Source organism: Cornus florida, unplaced genomic scaffold (assembly GCF_030987335.1).
Source record: "Cornus florida cultivar Cherokee Brave unplaced genomic scaffold, ASM3098733v1 CherokeeBrave_3.0.0_Hap2_Chr08, whole genome shotgun sequence".
Taxonomy (NCBI): Eukaryota; Viridiplantae; Streptophyta; class Magnoliopsida; order Cornales; family Cornaceae; genus Cornus; species Cornus florida.
In genome coordinates this window covers 45,947,285-45,975,274 of record NW_026775578.1, presented here as the reverse complement: position 1 = coordinate 45,975,274, position 27,990 = coordinate 45,947,285, and the positions used below count along the sequence as shown (strand labels likewise).

At 39.2% G+C, this 27,990-nt stretch overlaps 1 protein-coding gene across 1 annotated transcript; it reads right to left on the bottom strand.

Annotated features, from left to right (window-relative positions):
* Position 1: 1 nt before the first annotated feature.
* LOC132270169 (uncharacterized) lies at positions 2–24,649 on the bottom strand. Its single transcript, XM_059771369.1, has 5 exons — positions 24,177–24,649; positions 1,392–1,919; positions 1,100–1,289; positions 736–829; positions 2–534 (listed from the first exon to the last, which is right to left on the bottom strand). The coding sequence occupies exons 1-5, from the start codon at positions 24,647–24,649 to the stop codon at positions 2–4; spliced, it is 1,818 nt and encodes a 605-aa protein (XP_059627352.1).
* Positions 24,650–27,990: the final 3,341 nt, after the last annotated feature.

Genomic DNA, 27,990 nt, shown 5'->3' with positions numbered 1-27,990 from the left:
TTTAGAGCTCCCATATTCTTTTAAGAATACCTGCTTTGTTGGCTAACTCTAGGTTAGGAATACCAAGACCTCCAGCTTCTTTAGGCAAACAAACCTTGTTCCATGTAACTTTGGCCCCTGTAGCTTTCATTTCAGGACCAGACCACAAAAAGGCTCTAAAAATAGAGTTTAGCTCATTGATAACTGACTTAGGAAGGATAAAAATGCTAGACCAATAGATTTGGGTAGAGACAGGTACTGCTTTAATTAATTGCAGCCATCCAGCATAGGACAATGACCTCGAAGACCAGTGAGTAATTCTTTTGGTAATGTTACCAATCAATAGGCTACAATGAGAGTATTTCAGATTTGTAGAGATTAGGAGAACTCCAAGGTATCTAACTGGCAGAGACCCCATTTTAATACCAAGAAGCCCTTTAATTCTTCCTTCAGTAAGATAATCCACTCCTGAGAGGAAAACTTCACTCTTGAATAAATTCATAGTAAGTTCAGACATTGTGCAGAAGTGATCAAGAGCACATTTGAGGATTGAGACTGAGGATATGTCACCATGGCAAAACAGCATTAAATCATCAGTATAGCAAAGATGTGTGATTTTGAGGGCTTCACATCTCCAATGAAATTTGAAAGAGTGAACTCTCTAAACATAGTTGTCAATAATGAGAGAGAGAGCATCCATGACAATGACAAAGAGGAAGGGAGAGATAGGGTCACCCTGTCTCAACCCCCTCTTACCTTTGAAAAAACCTTGAAACTCCCCATTGAGAGCAATGGTAAAGGATGGAGATGAAATACAGGCTTGAATTAAGGAGATAAACTTATCTGGAAACTATAGAAGTTTGAGACAGCTTACAATGAAATCCCATTTAACTGAGTCGAATGCCTTCCTCGGGTCAATCTTGATGGCACATTTAGGGATAGGAGAGTCCTTGTGATATCCCCTCAAAAGTTCATGAGTAAGGAGAATTGGATCGGTGATCATTCTTCCATGAATGAAGGCAGATTGTAAATGTTCAATTATGAATGGAAAAGTGGATTATAATTTGTAGGTAAGCAGCTTTGCAATACACTTATAAATAGTGTTATAACATGATATTGCCCTGTAATCATGGATGGTATTGGGATTTAGGCATTTTGGGACAAGAGCAATGTAGGTGTTGTTAGCCTCAGAGAGTAATTTCCCATTGGTGAAGAATTCAGAGATGGCCTTTGTTACAGATCTTCCCACAATGCTCCAAGCCTTTTGGAAGAAAGTGGCATTAAATCCATCAGGGCCTGGAGATTTATCTCTGCTCAGACTAAACATACAGCTTTGAATGTCCATGTGAGATGGAATTTGATCCAGCATTGAATGCAAATGAACAGGAACTGTCTTGGTGTAGAAATGTTACAGATCAGTAACTGAATGAGTTGAGGGAGGAGAATAGTCAAGTAGCTGCTTAAAGTGATGAATGACTTCTTGCTTGATTGAGTCTGCATCCTCAATGATAGTGCCTGAATTAACTGTGAGAGAGATGATCTTCCTTTTGTTGTTCCTGGATGAAAATGATTTGTGGAAGTAAGAAGAGTTGTTGTCTCCCAATTTGAGCCAAATCATCCTTGATTTCTGCCTTAACATGTCTTCTTGAGTATTGGCCAACCTCAAGTACTCTTTGATCAAGGATCTTTCCATTTCCCTCAGAGAAATATCAGTGAGAGTGGAATCTAAGTCCAGTTGGCATGAGTCCAGCTCCCCCTTGACAGCATTCAACTTGGAGTCAATGTTAGAGAAATCCTTCTTGCAGTTATCTTTAAGGGCAATCTTTAAAAGCTTGAGCTTTTGGACCACCTGGAATATTGATGTGCCTTTGATGAAGGTACTCCAAACTTTGTGGATAGAAGGTAAGAACATGGGATGGGAGCTCCAAGCATTGAAAAACCTGAAAGGTATGCATCTATTTGGAGTGTTAAAGTCCAATTTTACCATGATTGGCCTATGATCTGAAATACCAGGGGTTAAGAAAATGCTTTCTGATAGTGGGAAGGTAGAGGTCCATTGTAGGTTGACAAGAGCTCTATCGAGCTTCTTAGCAATGCAGGCAAGGCCAAAGCTTTTGTTGCACTATGAATATAAAATTCCACTGAACTTAAGGTCTTTAAGTTCTGCAGATTGAAGACACTCTTTGAACTCTGACATAGCTAGGCATAATGTAAGACCCCTAGTTTTAAAAGGGTTATAATTGAAATTTTAATATTCCTTTTTATCGTTTTCATTATTTATTTTATTTGTTTTTGGTATTTATGTGGTTAGGCTTTTCAGAATTAAATTAAGTGTTGGGTGAATTTAAATAGTTATAAATTAAATTGATTTGTTAGTTGTTTTATTTTTCCTTGGTTTAATTGGTAATTGTGATATTTAAATTAATTGGATTTTTATTTTATTATTTGAATTGTTGGACCTATTTGTAATTATTTGAATTATTTGCGTTAATGATATTATTATTTAACTGAATGGATTTATTGGTGCTTATTGGTATTGGTTGCGTTAATTTCATTATTGGGTTTAAATTATTGTAATTAAGTTAAGTGAGTTTTTGGACGTCACCTAAGTGTAGCCGACATAGATTTTAAACGTAGGCTCTGTTTATGGGCCGACTAGTATTTAGATTAGGGCTCTGTTTTTAATCCTACAGGGAATAGGGTTTCAATTAAGTTTATATATATATAGAGCAGTATGTCACCTTAGGGTTTAGCAATCACAGACCTTATTTACGTTCAGAGTTTTGAATCCAAAACTGTAAAGGCAAGTTCTTTCCTTTCTCTCTCCCGTTGCCTGTGTTCTGTGCATCCTTAGACTGTCTCTAGGGTTTTAATTGATCATTAGTTAATTTATACATGCTTGTTATATGCTAAATCAGATGTCTGTACATGTGGAAGTAATCTGTTTTAGTTCTTGTACCTCTGGTTTCTAGTTTGGAGTGGAAGCATGTTTAATCGGTTAAGGTTTTAAAAACTGTAGTTGAATTGAACTATTGTGAACAAGGCATAGGGTTGTTGTTGGATGTTTCTAGGACTCTTAACACCAGTTTTAAGAAGCAACAGAGGGGTAGGAAAGGGTCAGAGATGGAGCAGATCGTCGGAGACGGCGAAGGAACAAACTGGGGCTCTCAAAGGGGAGAGAGCCGGCTCTCCCATGGAGAGAGCCGGCTCTAGGCAAGGAGAGCCGGCTCCCCTTTGTGGGAGAGCCGGCTCTAGGCAAAGTGGAGCCTGCTCCACTTGTTTTGGGAGCAGGCTCTTTCTTTTTGTGCGTACACTGAAGCAGTTGCGCCTTGTTTGGTCCAACTGTGGGTTTTTGAACAATGTCTGGGCTACTGTGATGATTTTAAACACTAATTCATGGAGTATTAAAGCCCTAAGATGCATTAATTTATTTTTATGCTAATGTTTTAAACAGTAGGAAAATCTTAAGTAAGTCGCGGGCTGTTTAAGGACTTAACGGACCGGAAGGATTTAATTGTGCAAACTTTGTCTAGGAATTAAAAAGGGTTGGAACATGGATTCCAAACAATATTACCATGTTATATTAGAGCCTCACATAATAAATTATTGTGTTAGTACTATTGGATTTAACAGTAAGAGGGAAAGTGCAACGGTGCAGGCTGTTTATGGAAGGAACGAATTTAATTGCCTAGTTTAATTTCAGTAATTTAACGGAGTATGTATATATTTATAAATCTTGTTGGGGTGCCATGCTAGGATCATTTAATTAACAAGTTTGATCTAGGCATATCCTGAATGTTAATTGTTGAAATACTAAATATTTTTCTGGAATGCGTGGACTTAAGCTTGTAATCTTAATTGCGGTAATATTAAGCATTTCACTGCAATTACTTGGATTAGGGTTTGGACTTAAATTGCTGAACTAGTACTTAAGTTCTGTCAATCTAATTGGATGTTGGCCTGGAATTAATTGAAGAATTAAATATATATTTTCTATCAATTTCATGGATGAATGCTGGAATTTAACTTGACGAATTAGTAAACTTTGTCTCGTTTGATTACATGGATGGATTCTCGATTTGTAGTTGATAACTTGTTTAAATTCTGTGTTTATTAACTATATGGATAATGTGGACTTTATTTGATGTACTGCTTATAATGTTGCATCATTTACGGATCATTTGCATATATGCACCGGTATGGGACGGTGGCATACGGAGGGATGGACTAGGTCACAACGCTAATTCCTACCCATTCATACATACGGAATGGATTAACTAAAAACAGTTAAATCCTACATGGTTTCATGTCCTGTCAACTAAAATAGTTGAACGACATGCTGGATGGTTGTTTATATTTCTGCGTTAGGATGAATAGGGTTTTAACTAAAACATTTAAATCCTAATTTTATGTCGTGTCATGGCAATGAATCAGTTGAGCGGCACTACATTGGTTTGGATGGGAATTTATATATATAAATTATGGTACTGCGATTTGAGCTTGAGTCTCATAGTCGACGGTTAGGGTGCGTATATGCAGTAGGATGCGTAACTAGCTATGTTAGTTGAGGTATACCCTGTTAGGCTCAGGTAGTCATGCCCACTCAGGTGCGTATTGCATGTTACCTTCTATTCAGGTTGAGACCCTCAGCATAGTTAGTGAGAGTCCTATAGTGTGGGTATATATTTATCTATTACGGACTATATAGATATGATTGAGAGGTTTAGGATGTATCTGCATATCGGGTCTCTGTTTGGATTGTAGTTAGGATAGAACTTGTTCGTGGACCTGACCCACTATTATTTTTCAGGTAACGGACGGTTCTAGGTCTTAGAGCTAGTTCGTGCTGAGCAGAGACGACTACTCATTCTACCGACGATGTAGGAGGTTCTTCATGGTTTAGCAGTGGACTTCTTTTTAGTTGTTCGCTTTCCAGTATTGGCTTTTGATTAGGGGTCCACCAGATGGATTCCCGAGTTGTATTATAATTGGAGAAGTTGGATGTAACAGACTAGTTCTTATTTATAAGATTTATGCTGAAGATTTCAATAAAGGATTTTCATTTAGCTTCTTTCTAGCGAATTTTATTTACTCATGTTTATCTTAATTATATTCTGCGTTCGATTATTGCTAATTTGTTTGATATCCTCAGGTAGTAGGGCGTGGGCCTGGCCAACCCGCATCCGGAAATCCGGGGGTATCGCAGTTGGTATCAGAGCACTCCAGATTCTAGTGTCCTTATGAGTGTTTTTCGTTATAGGACTTCCACGTTGCGTCTCTTAAAACTTAGAGCCATGTTAGGATTCGTTGTACTTTCGTTACGGATCGTTAGGAGGAGTTGATGTTAATTGAATTCGGTAGATATAGAGTGGTTGACACGAGATGGAGGAAGTGGTTCAAGGCGAAAGCGATACAGACCCAAAGGAGTCACGTAAAAGGTTGTCGAGTTCTTTACCAGAAGCAGAACTTAGGATCGAAGGTTAAATTCCAAGGTTGGCATTACTTAGAAAGTATACGCCAAGGAAGAATTAAGGTGCAGGTGTTAGGTCACCGCTTATCGGGACCAACACAACTTCAGTTGTTCTCAAAAAGGAGGCAAGCGAAGAGTAAGATTATGAAGAGGATCTCAAGGGAGGAGATATCAGCGTCTCCAAGAAAGGGGATATTGAAGCTTGAAGATAAAGGATCGCATGAGGGTGCTCTCATTCACCAGTAGTATAATGAATGGTACTAGTGGAGTTGGTGTGAACCAATCTACATATAGTTAAAGTTTCGTATCATCTCTCCGGGAGTTATTTGCAAAGTACTCTTTAGGAGTTTGGGAATCGGATGGAGTTCTTACCAGAATAAAGACGTGATTTTATATCACATTCCGGAGAGTATGGGGATTAGGTTGTGATAGTCTAAGTTGCTTTGTAAAGCCACGATAGACGGTTTATATTCCGCATATTAGGAGGATGAGGGTTAAGCCTTTGGATATTTGTTTAAGCAAACGATTGCGCGGTTAAGCTACGGTTAATGGATAAGTTTCAAGGTTGGATAATTACCAACGAAACTATGGAATGAACTTTTTTGAACTTGAGTTCAAAGGAGGTTTTCTTCTCTGGAATGGAATATGTCTTAAGTGGAATTATATTTTGGTTGTTTTGTGTATTGTATGTACTACATGTTTCATCTTTAATTGTTATGTATTTCAGTTTTGTTATTACGTGTTTCATTTTATTAATTAGTCTGCATTGGGAGTATAGATTGGTTAGGAACACAAGTATGTGATCAACCAACTATTATACTGATGACATGGATAATAGTGCTATGTACGCTAGGATTTGTGACAGTATGGTCATAGGATTGGGTAGAAATACAAACTTCTAGCCAATCTAATGGATCTGGATATGCATCAATATGGTATGCTAGTTAGGATGGGATAGTTAAACTATCAAAATGAATCAAATAATCAAAAAGGATTAGTTTGATATGCTCAATGCTAGGTGGGGATTCGTTTTTACACCGCTATAATAATGATGGTTGTTAGTGTCTTGGGGATTCGTGAGGTTGTGGTAGGTAAAGATTATTGTAATGCCACTATGGTTCAGACGGAGGATTTTGTACTGGTAGGTACTTATTAGAATGACTCTAAGAGAGGATAGTGGGCTGATAAAATCTTTAGCAGTCTATTCGTAATCAAGACATTATTTTACGAGTGTGTCATTTGGAGGAGTTGCTGGTGTTACACTTGGAGGAGGAACCAAAGTTTCTACACTGTATAAAAAAGTGAACTTTTTTTTTTTTAAGGTTATCTTTCGCAACAATTAGCTGTTGCTCCGACATTGATGACTATATGGAGGATGCGAAAAGTTTCAAATTCAATTGAAACGAGACAAGGAGTTAACTTGACACTTACCCATAATAGAGAAGTAAGGTGTGTTAAGGATATGAAGGTGAGACTGAACACCTATATAAGGAAGCAGTGCACGGTGTGCGTGAAAAAGTCATAATAAGTTGACCTTCGATAAATGGAATTACCAGTTAATTTTATTATCGGTAAGTTTATCACTAACTGGTGATGCATAGATACAGTTTCTGGGTTAACTTTTGACAATGCTTCGATGTAAGCAATGGGTGCATACGGAAGCTGGTGGTACCAGACCAGTTGGTACTTTCTATAGACAAACGGGAAGGAGGATATAAGGATTGAGATTCACATCTCTTAGTTCTTTATTTATCCTGGTGCATCATAAAATGCTTCATGGTATGAAGCAGTTGTTTGGCGGATTGGCAAGCAGAGGGACGTGGTGATTTGGATACCATTTCTCATATGATCGCGATGGACCATTCGAGATTACGAGACCCTTGTAGACATTTTCTATGTTCAACTGATAGACCCTCTTCACGGATTTGGATTCAGATTTGGTTAGGATGTTGGTTCGTTTCTTTATTAAGTCAGCTAAAATCTGGTTTATTGCGAACTGGTGGGTCATCAGTACGTATGAATAGAGGGGATTACAAGACGACTTAGATGCCTCAATGTGATGATTCATATTTTGCATTAAGTTCTGTTCGGTTGAAGGGAATAGGGAAGTGGACGTTTTCCATAACCGCTAGGAGATTACGATTCTTTGTTGAGTTCGCAGTTGAAGTTTAGCCTGTATAATAGTGACACTGGCTATTATCACAGAAATTAAGGAAGACAACTGCAAATATTAAGGTTGATCTTTGTGGAGGTGTTACTTTACTTAACTAGAGCTTAAGGTACTGACGGAGATTTAGTAGTTTCTGTTAAGGTTGTCGGAATGAATTGCGATTTAAAATCGGCATTTCTTCTTAATGTACTCGGATAATTATACGGTACAACAGGACTTCGACTGTCGAGTCACGTGAACCGGATGATGTAAGACATGTTCATTTGTCTATCTGGATTGGTTGTTTTAAATTAATACGTTTGATATGCATGCTCGGATTAGGTGAGATTTAGTTCTTTGTTAAGTTTAAAATCGGTATATGGTTCCAAAGGCATGGTTGAATGGTCGGTATGGTTGATTTGTTAAGTATAACTAAATATACTTAAGGTGGCATGGGTGATTTGCCACAGACATAGTTGAATTGTCGGCATGATTGATTTACAATGGTTATCACAATATACAACAAGGGGGCATGGTCTATTTGCCAAAGTATAAATAACTATACTTAGGAAGCCATGGGTTAGTTACCAAGTTATGACTCAATCTAATCGTATTGATAGAGCGAAGTCTACACGAGAATGGAAATGACTTTTAATCTAATCGTACTGATGAGCACTGAAAAGTGCGCATTTAAACCCGTTAAGCTTAAGCATTCTAGTACCTTTATCTATCTTACTTTGCCGTTTTAGACTTATTACGTGTTATTTATATTTTCAGGCACTAATCCCAAAATTGAGCTAACTCAGCCAAATAAGAGCTTAATTGAAGCAATCCTGAGATAAACCAAAGGAGGGAGCAAAGTGGAGAAAGAAAGGAGCAAAAAGGAATCAAAGTTGTGCAGCTGAAAAGTTCGATCGATCCAACTTAGAGTTCGATCGATCTAACATCTATGATCGATCACAGTACTTCTCGATAGATCCAACCTTGGCCTTTGCTGAAATTCCAAGTTCGATCGATCCAACATCACCTTCGATCGATCGAACCCTATTTTGTCCTATTCAAATGATTGATCTTATCCACAACTGTACGCCTACCAACCACTTTTGTCCTTTTCCCCATAAATATCTTTGAAATATCTCAGCCTTGTTCTTATCCGGAGGAGTCAGACCACTTCGATCGATCCAAGGTGCAGTTCGATCGATCGAACCCATCTTCGATCGATCCAAGTTAAGGTTCGATCGATCGAACTTCCTCCAGCGAGAAAAAGTTAAAGTCCAGCTCATTTATTCCGTCCTTCACCCAATCATTGGAGAATATGCCTTACACGACCACAGCTCATCATAGGGTGTATTTGACCTACCTATATAAGGAATATGATACACTTTTTGGAGAGGAGTCTAGAGTCTCTTATCACACATTAAAAATCATCTTGGAGGCTATTCTTGGAGAGGAAGAAGGGAGGAAGCTAGAGCAACCATTGGAGGAGATCTTCATCTACAAGGAGCAGCCATGGAGTTAGCCCTTGAGGGTTGGATCATCACTACCATGAGTGGTTAGACATCTTCTTGGGGCTAGAGTTAGCCCCAAACATGCTTTCTATACTCTAATCTTGTGTATTATTGAGGGATTAGTGTTGTATGATACATCTTGATATTCATGTATATATAAATCTTGATTATTTCATGGTTTGTATGGTTTAATGCTTCCAATTGACTATTCTATGCTACCCATATGTCTATGTATGCTAAAGTAGGATATTCATGTGCTTATCTCTAGATTTAGTGTTTTTGATGCATGTCTATGTGTATTGATGCTATAGATCTAGAGATTATCAAGATGATATGCTTAATGAATGCTATTTTGGTTCATTTGATGGTTTATGCCTATTCTTGATGGTTTGTGCCTCTCCCCTAGTCTAGATAGCTTTATTTTCATGCTAGTAGTGTAGATTTAGTGTAGTGGTAGTATAATGTTAGATGAGAGGATAATCTACTCTTGATGTTTGATGTTCCATGCTTGTGAGTCCAAATGGCATATTCCTCTAATATTGTGTTGCATGTGGATTGTGAGCTTAATGAAGGATTAATGACTTGTTTTGATCTATTGTGTTATCCCCATGTTGTCTAGACAATATATGCTCTATTGCTTAGATATATTGTGCTCTTCACATGATGTTTAGACAATACTTGCTTGATTTGTCATCCTTGCCAATTGAATCAACCTAATGCACACACACCCTTATCATATTGCAACACATCCATTACCCTCAATTGATCACTTGTTAGTAGTATAGAAAAGTATTGCTTGGTGGTGATCTCTACACCCGAAGACCTCTCTCTCTCTTGTTTACCTCATATTATTTTATTTAGTTGAATTCAATTTAGCTTAATCAACCAACCAACCAATTGTGTGATCACTCGACCTACTAACCCTAATTACCATAGTTCACAATTCGATACACCGTCAAATCCCTTGGGACAATCCCTACTCGCCCTATCTATATTTTATATAGAGAAAGGTAGTAGTGGCTTTTTATAAATGTAAAACTTGGCCACCTCCTAAACACACACAACTCTCAAGCTTTGTTGGTTGTGGCGACTCCATCAAGGAAACCGACAACAAGTTTTTGGCGCCGTTGCCGGGGATTTTAAATTGGCAACGTCGAATTGTGAAATTCAATTAGGATTAGTACTCTTTTGATCGTGTCTTTAATTTCTTTTTATTTTCTGTTTTTGATTACTTATTAAGTTTGTTCTTCATTAACAAGGTGCATTGAGCAAGGAGCTAGCAAAGAACTTCCAAGCTATGGAGCAAAGCAAAGCAAAGGAAAAATGCTTAAAATGAAGAGTTGCTAAAAAAAAATTTTTTTTTTTTTGCTAAGCTAAGCTTTTAAATTTGGAGTTGAAGTGCTAAAGGACTATTGTGAGAACTTCTTACTCAATCTCCTTAGTTAAATCGGGGGCCCACGTGGAGGCATTTATTTGACATACATTGCATTTGAAAATTGTGGTTGTGAAGTTTAATTACATTGTTGAGAAAGTTACTTATTCGTGTTGCATTGTGCATGCGTGGTCGTCGTTCATTGAGACCTACTCTTGTCCCTCTTGATTTGCATTTAGAATCCACTATTAGGAATCCAAGGGGAAGAGGAAATTCACATAGAACCAATCTACCAATGGATGCTCTCAATGATGATCATGTTGAAGACCTTGGTCACATAGACCAACAAGGCATCCTTCACCCTAATGTGCAAAATGATAATATGCAAGTTCCATTAGGCATGCCTAGGCCATACATTCATCAACCTCCTCAACAACAAGACCAAATTCCAATGGGAATTCCAAGGCCAATGTATGCACCACAACCCCCCATCATTAATCAAGCTCAATATAACCAAGGTGTCCATGTTGCACCTCAAATTGCTAATCCACCACTTGCATTGAGAGATCACTATGTGCCTAATGAGTATAATGCACCCACATGCATTCAATTGCCACCATTTAGAGCACACCATTATGAGATTAAAGCACAAACTATCCAAATGCTACCTAACTTTCATAGACTTCCTAGTGAAGAACCTTACAAGCATTTGGATGAGTTTCTTGAAGTTTGTTCTACCGTTCGATACACGGACATACCGGAAGAAGTTTTAAGGCTGAAACTTTTTCCATTCACCCTTAAAGATAAGGCGAAGTATTGGTTCAACAACCTTAGGCCTTTTTCTATAACTTCTTGGGCAGAAATGTAACAAGAATTTTTAAAAAAGTACTATCCGGTTTCGAAGACCAATGCTATGAGAACCGTCATTAGGGAATTCACACATGGGGAGGGAGAAACTTTCCACGAGGCATGGGAATGCTTCAATGAATTGCTTAGGAAGTGTCCTCACCATGACATGCCTAAATGGCAATTGGTCCAATTCTTCTTTGAAAGCTTATCGGACAATTATTAAGGCATGGTTGATGCTTCAATGGGAGGTTCTTATATAGACCGGCAAGAGGAAGACGTGTGGCATCTTTATGAGAGCATGAGTGAAAACTCTTTGCACAGAACATTGTCATCTAGGAATGGTAGAAATTCTCAAGGTAGGAAGAGTGTTGGCTTACATTAAGTTGACCACTCAAATGATATAACCGCCGAGATGAAGTCTTTATCTCAAAAGTTTGATCAATTGATCAATCAATCAAGTGTCTTCCTTTCCTAATCATTCTCCTAGAGCTCAAAATGAATCATGTATGACTTGTTCTAGTGTTCTTCATTCTACTTCTAATTGTCCTCATGGACAAATTCAAAATGAACCCATTAAGCAAGTTAATGCAACATTTGTGAACCAAGGGAACAATCCTTATGGTAATCATTACAATCCCGGTTGGAGGAATCATCCTAATTTTTCTTGGAAAAACCAAGGGGAGGGTTCGAACTCTTCCCAAAGCGGTTTTCAAGGGAAATACATTCCACCTCCACTTCAAAACCAAGGATCCCAAGGTTCAAGACCATATAACTCACAAGGAAATCAATTTGCTAATTTTCATTTTCCTAACCAATCATATTCTCAAGGAAATTTTAGAGGTTCCGCTTTTGAGGAAAATGTTTTAAATGCTTTGGGCACTCTAGAAGCAAATACTCAATTGTTGCATTCTCATTCTCAGTCAATTGCCAAGCTAAAAACCCAAGTAGGGCAAATAGCTGAAACACTTAATGCTAGAGAGAAGGGAAAGATGCATGTGAATGCCCCAATCAAACAACAATGTGTTGTAGAAACCAAATCCTCATTGGAAGGGCATAATGTTGAGCATGTCAATGCGGTAACAACCTTGAGAAGTGGTAGGGTAGTAAACAATCAAGTTAGAATGCCTAATGAAGAGAGTGAACCGGTACAACCTCAAGTTGTCACCCGTCCCGTTCCACACACTATTCCTCCTTCATTGCATGTGCATGATCTTGAGAATGAGAAGCCCTCAAATTGTAAGTTGAAAGATGATTTCCAAAGAGATTCATTGAAAACAATGTTGAAAAATGTGTTTGAGAAAAGTTCTTTGAAAAATGTTATTCATGATTCGTCTTTGAAAAGTGATTTGAAATCCAATGAATCGAACAAGTCCAATGCTAAAAATTCTTTGAAAGAAAATGCTGAAAGAGTTTTTGAAAAAGCTCCATTTCTGGACGCCTTGAAAGGGTCCATTTCAAAAGAAAGGCAAAAGACCAAGAACAATGAGATAATGGATATGTTTAGGCAAGTCACAGTTAATCTTCCACTTTTGGATGCAATTAAGCAAATTCCGACTTATGCCAAATTCTTAAAGGACTTATGCACCCAAAAGCGGAAGAACAAGAGCCAAACATCAAAAAAGGTGGTCTTAACCGAACAAGTGAGTTCCATTCTACAACACAACACTTTGCCAAAGTTTAAGGACCCCGGTACACCTACAACATCTTGTGTCATTGGTGAACATGTCATCAACCGGGCACTTCTTGACTTAGGGGCTAGTGTTAACCTTCTTCCCTATTCGGTTTATGTCAAATTGGGCCTAAGTGAATTGAAACCGACGTCGGTGGTTTTACAACTTGCCGACCGATCCATTAAGAAGCCTAGGGGGATAATTGAGGATGTGTTGATTAAGATTGATAAGTTCTTCTTCCCGGTTGACTTTGTCGTCATTGACACGGAACCGGTGCCGAATCCAAAGAACCAAATTCCGGTTATCCTTGGCCGTCCTTTCTTGGCAACCTCAAATGCCAACATAAATTGTAGGACGGGGATAATGAAGATTTCTTTTGGGCACATGAGAGTGAAGTTGAACATCTTTAACCCCACACCCAATCCATTTGACAAACAAATATGAAGAAGTGGTTAATGTGGTAGAGGAATATCATGATCTTGCTTGTGAAAGAAATGAGCTTTTGTGTATGAACAATGTTTCAAAGCCTTCCTCTTCATCTTCAGCATTGCATGCCAGAAAAGTGATTTCGAACTCTTGTTGTGAAAGGGCGTGGAAGCCCAAGGAAAGTTTTGACAATGAACTCAAGACGTCTTTTGAGTTTACCCCAACAAGTTCTTCTAAGAACCATTTGTTGGGAGTGACTCGAAACATCTCTCATCCCAAAAAGGAGGGGATGCATTGCAAGATCTTTGATCCGGGCTGAAAGAGCCCAAGGTCTTACTAGAGACGTTAAAGACTAGCACCGAAATTCGTAGGATGTCAAAACCCTATTCCTCCCTCATTTTTATCTTGCATTTTGACTCTTGCGAAGTCTAGATACTGTTTTTGTGGTTCATATACATTGGAAGGAACTGAGTAAGGGATTGCATGAGCATTCAAGTCATTTTGAGCATTTAGACATAATTTCGATCGATCCAAGTCTTGGTTCGATCGATCGAACTTTGGTTCGATCGATCCAACTATGGACTCGATCGATCCAGCTCTCATTTTGCACCCAACACTTAGAAAAATTTTGGACCTGCATCCAAACTCCAAAATGCATGCTCTCGGGATCTCCAAATTTTCAAAAGTTCGATCGATCGTAAACCATTTCGATCGATCGAACTACCTTTCGATCGATCCAACATGTGGTTCGATCGATCATGAGTCCCAACACTTAGAAAAATTTTGGACCTGCATCCAAATTCCAAAATGCATGCTCTCGGGACTTTTCAAAATTTTTCATGTTCGATCGATCGAATTCTAAGTTCGATCGATCCAAGGTTCCAGCACATATCAACTCTTGAACCCTTAAACTTGTACATTCTTTATCCTCTTCGATCGATCGAAATCTTTCTTCGATCGATCGAAATTTGCATCTCATTAATTTAATTCCCTTTGATATTTCAAAATTTATTTCAAAAAAAAAAAAAAAAAAAAGTTCAAAAAATGCCTTTAAGAGTGGAGACCTAAGTTCGATCGATCGAACTCTATCTTCGATCGATCGAACTCTGCATATCGTGTTTTTAAAAATATAACCGAGTTAGATTGATCACTTTGGATCGATCCAACTTCAAAAGGAAACCAAACCCTAGTCTCCATCTTCTCTCAATCTCATCTCAATCCGGCCAACCTCCATTCCAATCATCTTCCCCATCTCCGGCGAGCCAATTCCGGCAAGGTAGAGCCTTATTTTCACCGCGGCTTCGCACCCTCTCTCTCATCTCATCCCTCTCGGTTTTGAGGTAAACCGCGAGCCATTTCTTGATTTAAAAGTTTAATCAATGCATGATTCATGATTTTCTATATTGATTTATGTTGTATGTGTATTAATCATCCATTTTGAAGCATCAATTTCATGATTATGGTATACATATTCACACATGCATTCGGCCGAACCAAATTGGGGATTTTTGATTTGATTTAGCATTTGGGGAGTGTTTGGGTGTTGAGGATGGGATGTTTGGTGTGTAGATGGGCCCACAAACATGTTTGTGTGGGCCCCGTACTCTAGATCTCACAGATCTGTGACTTTTCAAATTCGGCATTCGCACAATTCGATCGATCGAACTTGTGCTTCGATCGATCGAAGTTGTGAACTTCATTTCACTACCTTCGATCGATCCAATCTTGTGCACTTTCATGCTTCGATCGATCCAAGTGTTGGATTGATCCAATTCACTTCGATCGATCCAACTTTTGAACATTTTTCACTTCGATCGATCGAAAATTTCTGTGATCGATCGAACTTAAAGTTCGATCGATCGAACTTTCACAGATCATACCTACACACTCCATTCATCTTGTGTCGTCTTCATGCTATCTTTATATGCACAATGCCTGTGATATTCCACATTGGATGCATTTCATACCTACATTGCTTAGCATGATTCACATATCATCATCATCATAGATTCATGTCATCCGTATTTTGTCTATCTTATTTGACATACATGTTTCTATTATGCACTTAAATTCTTATATATCTGGCACTGACTTATATTAAAATTTTCTTGTCTTTTTACAGATCATGCCTCAACGGTACAAGAGTACAGCCAGGAGATCTTCGGGGCCACAGCGACCCCGCAGACATATACGGCCCAAGATAGAGATGGTTGCAGAGCCATCTCATGCTCAGGCGGAGCCCGCACAGGCTACTCCCCCTCAGTCCCCATCCCACGAGGCTGAGGAGGGAGCTGACCACATGCCATCTACATCTCAGGCTCCTCCAGCCTTCACACCATCACCTTCTCCTGTGCGCCATCAGGCAGATGCAGCCGCCATGCCATCACCGCAGCCACCTCTACCGGCTCAGCGCCGTGACCAGTTGCTGCCGAGATATGCAGCTATGACCGTGGCTCAGGAATCATACTTCGATACTAAGTACTTCTCCGAGTCTATCCTGACCCGGTCTGGCTATCAGGATATCATGCAGCGGGGCCTCTCAGCCATCTTTGCCCTAGTCACCGGCCTTGTATACCCGCGACTGGTGCAGCTATTCTTTCAGCATCTCCGGCCCTCGCCACGATCTACCGCAGAGATGATCACTACACTGGACGGCCACGAGATTGTCATCACAGTTGACACTCTGGCCCGTGCTTGCCGGTGCCCACACCGGTGTCCACCTGAGCTTGCAGAGACATACCCGAGGCTGCATAGGCCTTCATTTTCTGACATGGCTGTCTCCTTGACAAGCCATCATGCCGGTGGTCAGACATTCGCCACCAGGACCTTCTTGCCTGACGACCTCTGGTTCATTGACACAGTTCTTTTCCAGAATATTTACATGGCGGGCCACAAGATCCAGAGGCGTCATGACTACTTGACAGCTCTTTACGCTTTTTACACGGGCTGCTGGGTATCTATCCCAGTCCTCATCTGGAGCGTGATGAGGTTGCTGTATGATTCTTTCATTTCCAGGAAGGACCCTAAGCGGTCCAAGGTCCTGCCCTTCGGACACTTCATCACGCAGATCCTTCTTGACCAGCGCTACAGAGTGCCCCCAGATGAGGAGCCCCTTGCACGGTCCAGCTTCTATAAGAGGAGCGACTGGAATAAGAGCTACAATGCTCTTATTCGGAGTCTTCAGGAGCCAGCTGTAGAGGCAGCAGCTGAACTAGAGGAGGAGGAGGCAGCCCAGGCACAGCCGACACCTCCAGCAGCAGCAGATATTGCAGTGGACGACGCACCAGTCGGTCCGGCTACCGATCATATGGACATTGACCTGGAGCGACCTGCGGAGGAGTATGCCGATGCTGCAGATGATGCTGATGCCGATGATACCAGTGATCGAGCTGCTGCTCAGGAGCGAGTTCGGGAGTCTTCTTCAGAGGCACCACTGCCTGAGTCTCCAGTTCCCACTCCCAGATTCGGAGCACGCTTGCAGACGCTGGAGGAGGATGTAGCAGCCATGCGAGCCGACATCATTGCCCACCGAGCTGAGTTCACCTCTTTCAGGGCGGATGTCATGGCTTGCTTTGCCGATCTCTCCAGCCGACTCCCTGCACCTGCACCTCCAGCCACTGCAGATCTTCACGATCAGGCCTCCTGAGACTTCACCTCCAGTTGTTCTATGCTTTCATTTCTTTTATTCTGGATCTGTATCATACTGTCACTGTTACTGTATTATACTTTGCGGCCGGTCTGTCGGCTTTATTATTTTATTGATGTACCTGCACTTTATATTCTCTATATATTGCTTTTTGATTATGGATGTCTCTTAGTATCTCATATTTGTATGTTTGACTCCATCAGGTACACCACAGTGACTTCAGTGAGAGAGTATTGCCTAATTTTTCAGGACCACTCTTACACCTCTCTCTCTATTCTCTATTTATCCCATCTTACACTTGCATGTCCACTGTGCACTGATTATCCTATCTTGTTATCTAATGAGTTTATCCGAGTGCAAACTTTTCAGGACCACAGTTTATCCCAAGTTTGGGGGGGCCATGCCACCCACTTTGGATACTTCTATCCCGATCATTCATGTCTAAAGCACTGGTATACTCTTTCCTTTGTTCTCTTCACACATTGAGGACAATGTGCAGTTTAAGTTTGGGGGTATTGGTGTATGTTTCAGTGTTACTTTAAAATTCAAATTTTGAGCATGTCTTGTGTATTTGAGGGATATTTCTATACTTGGTCCATTTCTAGCTATGATTTTGATCTTTTGAGGACTATATTGCTTAAAATTTAAAAATTGCTTGACTTGAGAGTCCAATACTCCTTGTATGCCTTGAGGATGCCATTTAGGAGTAATTTTTTCAAAAGATTGATATCTTGCTTGCATTTGTGGTCCACATCATCCTGAATTTGTGATTGTTTTGAGATTCATTCTAGGATTCTACACTAGCACCGGTGCACACTAGCATTCATTTGTGGGGTACATGCTTTGTTGATTATTGAATTGGTTATATCCTAATTGGGCTAGTAGTGCATTGAAAGCTTTCATTCTTGATAAAGGTGGATTTCAACCCCTTTTCATTGAGTAGCCGAGATTCTTGCCTCATTAAGCAGTGAACTTCTCGCGCCGAAAGGTGGAGGGCCCAAACTCTAGGTTAATAATTGAATTGAAAAAAAAAAAAAAAAAAAAAAGAAGAAGAAGAAGTTGCAAAAAGCAATAAAAGTGAGGACTTCTCCCAAAAGGTGAGAAGTGGGAAACGATTAGATGGTTGTTGTCTTGATTTGTAGCCTAGTTGATTTGAGTTGGTAAGTCCGTAGGGGTGTCTTAACACCTAATACCCTAAAGCCATCTGGTTTGGGAGTCATTGACCTAAAGCTCGCTACATGAATCTTCTAGAAAGCTTAAGAGATCAACACATTGCACAATACTTCCATCTTTGATCCTCAATAAAAAAAAAAATAAAAAAAATAAAAAAAATAGAGTGAAAAGAATAAGCGCACCTAGAACAATAAAGCTTTAATAAAAGGTCCACTCTCTTATCTTGATGATCGGTACTAGATTTGTGTGCTAGTTTGAGGGTAAGGATGTGATTACTTCTCTAGTTAGCTAAGATAGCAACACACTTGATGCCGGACCTCTCACATGGATTCTAGACTTGTTTCGATTTTCATGATCATTTTCTTGATATGTGGAGGACCATACTTGCTTGCTTGATATTGAAATTTTGGGAGATTGCTTGGAAATGGTTGAAAAATTGCATACTTGAGGTAGTTTTCTCCCAATGCTTGTTTGCAATATTGGTGCCTCTTTTGAAAGAATGAGCTTAATGTTTATGGGTACCATTTCTGGAAACCCTCACGAGACTTTACTCATCCACTAGGGGTAACCTAGGGGTTTAAAAGGCTTGTTGTATATGCTAAATGCAATCGTGTTCCCTACGAAAGTGGCGTTATCATTTTACTTGCTTTCCAGTTTATACTTGTTTAGTTGTTCATTTCATTCCTTTACTTCTTAGTTCATTGCTAGGGACTAGCAATATTTAAGTTTGGGGGTGTGATGAGCACTGAAAAGTGCGCATTTAAACCCGTTAAGCTTAAGCATTCTAGTACCTTTATCTATCTTACTTTGCCGTTTTAGACTTATTACGTGTTATTTATATTTTCAGGCACTAATCCCAAAATTGAGCTAACTGAGCCAAATAAGAGCTTAATTGAAGCAATCCTGAGATAAACCAAAGGAGGGAGCAAAGTGGAGAAAGAAAGGAGCAAAAAGGAATCAAAGTTGTGCAGCTGAAAAGTTCGATCGATCCAACTTAGAGTTCGATCGATCTAACATCTATGATCGATAACAGTACTTCTCGATAGATCCAACCTTGGCCTTTGCTGAAATTCCAAGTTCGATCGATCCAACATCACCTTCGATCGATCGAACCCTATTTTGTCCTATTCAAATGATTGATCTTATCCACAACTGTACGCCTACCAACCACTTTTGTCCTTTTCCCCATAAATATCTTTGAAATATCTCTGCCTTGTTCTTATCCGGAGGAGTCAGACCACTTTGATCGATCCAAGATGCAGTTCGATCGATCGAACCCATCTTCGATCGATCCAAGTTAAGGTTCGATCGATCGAACTTCCACCAGCGAGAAAAAGTTAAAGTCCAGCTCATTTATTCCGTCCTTCACCCAATCATTGGAGAATATGCCTTGCACGACCACAGCTTATCATAGGGTGTATTTGACCTACCTATATAAGGAATATGATACACTTTTTGGAGAGGAGTCTAGAGTCTCTTGTCACACATTAAAAATCATCTTGGAGGCTATTCTTGGAGAGGAAGAAGGGAGGAAGCTAGAGCAACCATTGGAGGAGATCTTCATCTACAAGGAGCAGCCATGGAGTTAGCCCTTGAGGGTTGGATCATCATTACCATGAGTGGCTAGACATCTTCTTGGGGCTAGAGTTAGCCCCAAGCATGCTTTCTATACTCTAATCTTGTGTATTATTGAGGGATTAGTGTTGTATGATACATCTTGATATTCATGTATATATAAATCCTGATTATTTCATGGTTTGTATGGTTTAATGCTTCCAATTGACTATTCTATGCTACCCATATGTCTATGTATGCTAAAGTAGGATATTCATGTGCTTATCTCTAGATTTAGTGTTTTTGATGCATGTCTATGTGTATTGATGCTATAGATCTAGAGATTATCAAGATGATATGCTTAATGAATGCTATTTTGGTTCATTTGATGGTTTATGCCTATTCTTGATGGTTTGTGCCTCTCCCCTAGTCTAGATAGCTTTATTTTCATGCTAGTAGTGTAGATTTAGTGTAGTGGTAGTATAATGTTAGATGGGAGGACACTACTCTTGATGTTTGATGTTCCATGCTTGTGAGTCCAAATGGCATATTCCTCTAATATTGTGTTGCATGTGGATTGTGAGCTTAATGAAGGATTAATGACTTGTTTTGATCTATTGTGCTATCCCCATGTTGTCTAGACAATATATGCTCTATTGCTTAGATATATTGTGCTCTTCACATGATGTTTAGACAATACTTGCTTGATTTGTCATCCTTGCCAATTGAATCAACCTAATGCACACACACCCTTATCATATTGCAACACATCCATTACCCTCAATTGATCACTTGTTAGTAGTATAGAAAAGTATTGCTTGGTGGTGATCTCTACACCCCAAGACCTCCCTCTCTCTTGTTTACCTCATATTATTTTATTTAGTTGAATTCAATTTAGCTTAATCAACCAACCAACCAATTGTGTGATCACTCGACCTACTAACCCTAATTACCATAGTTCACAATTCGATACACCGTCAAATCTCTTGGGACGATCCCTACTTGCCCTATCTATATTTTATATAGAGAAAGGTAGTAGTGGCTTTTTATAAATGTAAAACTTGGCCACCTCCTAAACACACACAACTCTCAAGCTTTGTTGGTTGTGGCGACTCCATCAAGGAAACCGACAACACTAATCGTACTGATAGAGCGAAGTCTACACGAGAATGGAAATGACTTTTAATAAAAATAATTCAGAATTTCGTGAATTCCGAGGATGGAATTCCTTTTGTTAGGGGGGAAGAATGTAAGACCCCTAGTTTTAAAAGAATTATAATTGAAATTTTAATATTCCTTTTATTGTTTTCATTATTTATTTTATTTGTTTTCGGTATTTATGTGGTTAGGCTTTTCTGAATTAAATTAAGTGTTGGGTGAATTTAAATAGTTATACATTAAATTGATTTGTTAGTTGTTTTATTTTTCCTTGGTTTAATTGGTAATTGCGATATTTAAATTAATTGAATTTTTATTTTATTATTTGAATTGTTGGACCTATTTGTAATTATTTGAATTATTTGCGTTAATGATATTATTATTTGTCTGAATGGATTTACTGGTGATTATTGGTATTGGTTGCGTTAATTTCATTATTGGGTTTAAATTATTGTAATTAAGTTAAGTGAGTTTTTAGACGTCACCTAAGTGTAGTCGACATAGATTTTAAACGTAGGCTCTGTTTATGGGCCGACTAGTATTTAGATTAGGGCTCTGTTTTTAATCCTACAGGGAATAGGGTTTCAATTAAGCTATATATATATAGAGCAGTATGTCACCTTAGGGTTTAGCAATCACAGACCTTATTTACGTTCAGAGTATTGAGAGAACAACAGAGAGGAACAGAGAGGGGTCGTGAGAAACAAACAGAGCTACTTTGGTGAGGGTTTGGCCGTGGCTTACAGGATGGACGTAGGAGAAGGGAAGATGGAGCAATAGGAGATTTAACAGTGAATGGGATCGCTGGAAAAACCTAGAACGACGGCAACAGAATTTTGAATCCAAAACTGTAAAGGCAAGTTCTTTCCTTTCTCTCTCCCGTTGCCTGTGTTCTGTGCATCCTTAGACTGTCTCTAGGGTTTTAATTGATCATTAGTTAATTTATACATGCTTGTTATATGCTAAATCAGATGTCTGTACATGTGGAAGTAATCTGTTTTAGTTCTTGTACCTCTGGTTTCTAGTTTGGAGTGGAAGCATGTTTAATCGGTTAAGGTTTTAAAAACTGTATTTGAATTGAACTATTGTGAACAAGGCATAAGGTTGTTGTTGGATGTTTCTAGGACTCTTAACACCAGATTTAAGAAGCAACAGAGGGGTAGGAAAGGGTCAGGGATGGAGCAGATCGTCGGAGACGGCGAAGGAACAAACTGGGGCTCTCAAAGGGGAGAGAGCCGGCTCTAGGCAAGGAGAGCCGGCTCTAGGCAAAGTGGAGCCTGCTCCACTTGTTTTGGGAGCAGGCTCTTTCTTTTTGTGCGTACACTGAAGCAGTTGCGCCTTGTCTGGTCCAACTGTGGGTTTTTGAATAATGTCTGGGCTACTGTGATGATTTTAAACACTAATTCATGGAGTATTAAAGCCCTAAGATGCATTAATTTGTTTTTATGCTAATGTTTTAAACAGTAGGAAAATCTTAAGTAAGTCGCGGGCTGTTTAAGGACTTAACGGACCGGAAGGATTTAATTGTGCAAACTTTGTCTAGGAATTAAAAAGGGTTGGAACATGGATTCCAAACAATATTACCATGTTATATTAGAGCCTCACATAATAAATTATTGTGTTAGTACTATTGGATTTAACAGTAAGAGGGAAAGTGCAACGGTGCAGGCTGTTAATGGAAGGAACGAATTTAATTGCCTAGTTTAATTTCAGTAATTTAACGGAGTATGTATATATTTATAAATCTTGTTGGGGTGCCATGCTAGGATCATTTAATTAACAAGTTTGATCTAGGCATATCCTGGATGTTAATTGTTGAAATACTAAATATTTTTCTGGAATGCATGGACTTAAGCTTGTAATCTTAATTGCGGTAACATTAAGCATTTCACTGCAATTACTTAGATTAGGGTTTGGACTTAAATTGCGCGAACTAGTACTTAGGTTCTGTCAATCTAATTGGATGTTGGCCTGGAATTAATTGAAGAATTAAATATATATTTTCTATCAATTTCATGGATGAATGCTGGAATTTAACTTGACGAATTAGTAAACTTTGTCTCGTTTGATTACATGGATGGATTCTGGATTTGTAGTTGATAACTTATTTAAATTCTGTGTTTATTAACTATATGGATAATGTGGACTTTATTTGATGTACTGCTTATAATGTTGCATCATTTACGGATCATTTGCATATATGCACCGGTATGGGACGGTGGCATACGGAGGGATGGATTAGGTCACAACGCTAATTCCTACCCATTCATACATACGGAATGGATTAACTAAAAACAGTTAAATCCTACATGGTTTCATGTCTAGTCAACTAAAACAGTTAAACGACATGCTGGATGGTTGTTTATATTTCTGCGTTAGGATGAATAGGGTTTTAACTAAAACATTTAAATCCTAATTTTATGTCGTGTCATGGCAATGAATCAGTTGAGCGGCACTACATTGGTTTGGATGGGAATTTATATATATAAATTATGGTATTGCGATTTGAGCTTGAGTCTCATAGTCGACGGTTAGGGTGCGTATATGCAGTAGGATGCGTAACTAGCTATGTTGGTTGAGGTATACCCTGTTAGGCTTAGGTAGTCATGCCCACTCAGGTGCGTATTGCATGTTACCTTCTATTTAGGTTGAGACCCTCAGCATAGTTAGTGAGAGTCCTGTAGTGTGGATATATATTTATCTATTACGGACTATATAGATATGATTGAGACGTCTAGGATGTATCTGCGTATCGGGTCTCTGTTTGGATTGTAATTAGGATAGAACTTGTTCGTGGGCCTGACCCACTATTATTTTTCAGGTAACGGACGGTTCCAGGTCTTAGAGCTTGTTCGTGCTGAGCAGAGACGACTACTCATTCTACCGACGATGTAGGAGGTTCTACATGGTTTAGCAGTGGACTTCTTTTTAGTTGTTCGCTTTCCAGTATTGGCTTTTAATTAGGGGTCCACCAGATGGATTCCCGAGTTGTATTATAATTGGAGAAGTTGGATGTAACAGACTAGTTCTTATTTATAAGATTTATGTTGAAGTTTTCAATAAAGGATTTTCATTTAGCTTCTTTCCAGCGAATTTTATTTACTCATGTTTATCTTAATTATATTCTGTGTTCAATTATTGCTAATTTGTTTGATATCCTCGGGTAGTCGGGCGTGGGCCTAGCCAACCCGCATTCGGAAATCCGGGGGTATCACACATAACCTCAGAGAACCTCCATGCCTTTCATTAGGATTAGGAATAACATTGAAGTCTCCCATAAACAACCATGGGGAAGAGGAGAAGGGACCAGCATGGAAATTAATATCCTCCCAAAGAGACTGTTTTTCAACTCCCAAATTAGCAGCATAAATGAAGCTAGAGAAAAAGCTAATGGAAGTCCCAATGATAGAGATCTTGCAGTGAATAGCTTGTCTGGAAGAGCTAAGAACTGAGAGATCAATGAGGTTAGGGTTCCACATGACCCAGATTCTACCCAAGGTAGAGAAATTATAATTGTGAACAATTGACCATTTAGGAGCAACATTTCTGTGGCTGGAATCCAATTTAGCAAGAGACACCTTGGTCTCAACAATAGAGATTAAGTCCAGCTTTTTGTCAAAGATAAGTCTCTTTATCTCTGACTGCTTAGAGGGATGGTTTAGCCCTCTAATGTTCCAAGTAATGAAGTTTATCATTGAAGATGAGGTTTGGAAGGGCCTCCAAGATGCCCCTTGGACATCAAATTGCTTCTTTCAGATCTTTTCATTATCCTGATTGTACTAATGTGGTGGGCTATTGGATCATTTTGACTGTCAGGTTCACTAAATGAGGAGGATGGAGTGGTTGTCTTCTTCGAACTTTTCACACTCTTCAGTCTGCAGTGGGCCAAAGTAATAGAAGTAGGAGAGTTGTAGCTCGGAAGGACAGACATGGATGCTGGAGATTTCCTTAGTGGAACCTGAGGGACTGGACTTATCTCTGAGAAGTTAAGTTTTTTACTACACAATCGGGAGTGAATAGGAGTCGAGGGGTATGGGGGAGTATTCTGGACTAAAGTGTGTGCTGAGGAGGAGTCATGCTGTTGGGAAGAGGAGTTAGGGGAGATGGTGGATGGGGTATGCTCGTTGGTGTTTTCATTTGGGATGAATGAAAATGGTGAGAAATGATTGGAAATTACCTGGATTGGAACCAGTGCTGTACTTGAAGATGGGGCTACAGAATCCTTCTTTTTCTTCCTTTTAATTGTAACCCATTCTGAGGACTTTGGGATGCCTGCATTACTGATGTGGTCTTGAGAGGGGCTAAGAATTGCAGTTGAGCTGATTAAGTTTTGCCCCTTGAGTGGAAAGGGATTGATTAAATTCAGTGGACAAGAGGATTCAATGTGATTCAACTGGAGACACTTATTGCAAAAATTTGGAAGCCATTAATACTCCACTCTGATTTGGTTAAGAGAACCATCCTCAAGTCTGATGGGGACTTCATTCTTCAAGGGCTTGGTTAAATCCAAACTTACACAGATTCTGGCAAATTTGAGTTTAGTGATAGATTCAGGGGCATGATCAGCATAAAGGGGTTCTCCAACTGCATTAACAATATGACTCAGACCTTTGGCAGACCAGTATTGCATGGGAATGTTATGGAACTTAATCCAAGTGGGAATGCAACCAACATGGGTTGGGAGGGAAGAATTTTGCTGGTTCCATTTCATGAGGGAGAATGGGTGACCAACTATGGACCATGGTCCAAGTGATAGAACATTTTCAGCCTCAGAACATATGGTGAATCTGAAAAGGAAAGAATTATTTTCACCAAGAATTTTGTCTGTGAGTCCAAGCGATTTCCAAAGCTTTGTTGCTGCAGCTTGGATAACTTTGAAGGGAATTCTCTTGTGTGTGGAAATGTTAAGAAGGTGAGTTGAGGACCAGAACTGAAGACCCTCTTCTGTAACTTCCTTTGGTGGAGAAATGAGGTTTGAATCAGTAGGTAGAGGAATGAACTCGAAAACCATCTTCCCATTACTCTATTTGACCACTTCAGACCAGGATTTGGCCTGTGGACCATTGATATGCTGTAATAGAGTAGAAGGTTGGGCTGTGTTGACCTCTGTAGCTGCTGTGGGATTTGTGTAGGTAGTATTCTTTATGGTAAGGTTTGCATTAATTGCTTCAGAAGCATACCTCGCAGAGCTAGGAGTAGGTATTGTAGCTTGTGGGTTTCTGTGTGTGACAGGAAAGTAGGTAGTTTCCTTGCTAGAATGGGAAGGTGAAACATGTGAAGTAAGTCCATGATGTGTAAAAGTGGATGACTTGTTAGCATTCAAATTCAAATTTAAATTTGAAACTGGTCCCACCATGTGGACTTGGTCTTCGCCGGGAAAAGTGGTGGTTGCTGGTGGTGGTTGCTGCATGGTTGAGCCGCCTTCAACTGGAGGAAATGGAGATGGAGGTGGAGGGAGGTCTTTCTGGGACTTGAGCAGGACAATTTCTGATTTGAGTTTTTCGATGATCTTCTTGATGTCTCTGTACATATCAATTGCTTTGCCAAGGTTTTCGTCTTTCCATTGAAGTTCCTCTGTTAACCTCTCTATTTGGTGGCCAGGTGAGTTATACAACAGAGGGTTGAAGTTCCTAGGCAAATAAGGAGTGGGAGATGGTGGATGGAATGGGGTTAGCTTGTTTGGAAGGAGGTGGTGGTTTTGGGATTGATGGTTTAGAGCGTGATGGGTGGGACATAGGTGCTTTGGGCCCTTTAGAGATGGGGGGGACATTTTGTGGAACATTATGTGGGATGTTGTTGAGAATGTGGATTGGTTTAGTGGTTGGAGGTGGGAAATTTGGGCCTGGCATGGGTGGAGGGTAGACTTGGGTAAGGAGGTTGGATGGAGGAGGCTTTCTGGGCGTGGTTTCTTTGGTAGGAGGTTTCTGCATAGGTGTCTTTGATATGTTGGGTGGTGAGGCTGTGAAAATTTTTGATAACTTGACTGGTTGGGAAACATTTGAACTGGTATGAGATGGTAAAAAGGGTGGTTTCAGATGGTTCTGTATGTGGTTAGAAACAGAGGGAGGATTATGGAGGTTGGTAGAAACCTGGGGGAAAGAAGAGTTATGGTGCGGTGGGTTGAGGGTAGAGCTTTGATGGCGATGGTGGAGACCAATCTTCGTCTTCATGGCGTATTTCTTCTTCAACACAATTGTATATATGTTTTGTCTTTAGAGGGTATATGAAAATTTCAAAAATCATGTTGACATAATATTTATTGGGTTTGGTTTTTGGGAGGCATATGAAAAATCTAAGAATTATGAATTTTTAGCTTGTATAGCGACTATGTTTTACAAGACTTTGTTTTGTTCAGTAACAAATCAGCCTCTCACTCAATTTATAGACAATGGCCTTGCAATGAATGGTAATAATATAAATATTTAATTACTACGAGCATTTTTAAATTAGGTTATAGAATACTCCAAATAAATATATGTATACTTTATACAATTTTATACCACTCTAAATAACTCTACACAATTTTATGCAAGCAGACACTTGTTTAGAGAATTCTAAAAAGTCCTTCCAATACGTTGAATCGATATGTTATATGAATTGGACTTATTTTCAAACACCCCAATACTATTATTATTAACCATGGCCTCAATAAATATATACATATATTTTTAGGAGAGTTCTTATTGGGAGACAAGTACATGTGTATGTGTATGTGTATGTGTATGTATATGTATATGTATCTTTCAAGGACTTGGATCCTCTAAGTTAAATCTTCTTTAAGTTATCTTAAATTGAATTCTCTGCCGATTGAGCTTGTGTGAAACCACGTCAACTAATTTAAAAAAAATTTGATAAGAAAATTTACCAAAACTAATTTAAAGAAAGTTTAAAAACTGCACCATATTGAGATAAAAAAAATTTACCAAATTTTGATAACTGTGCCGTTTTGAAATAAGGAAAATTCATCATACTTCTCTCCTCATTTTGTCCGAAAAAAATCGCTCACTCTCTCTCCTTTTGCTTATTCCCATGAATA

Bases quoted from the DNA above. Each gene is read 5' to 3' on its own strand.
- LOC132270169 (XM_059771369.1), bottom strand. From the start codon at position 24,649: ATGATAAACTTCATTACTTGGAACATTAGAGGGCTAAACCATCCCTCT. The intron at 1,920-24,176 runs GTTATGTGTGAT...CATACCTTTCAG, and splicing joins AGGCATGGAGGTTCTCTGAG to GTTTTTCAATGCTTGGAGCT. The intron at 1,290-1,391 runs GTAACATTTCTA...TAGTCTGAGCAG, and splicing joins ACTCATTCAGTTACTGATCT to AGATAAATCTCCAGGCCCTG.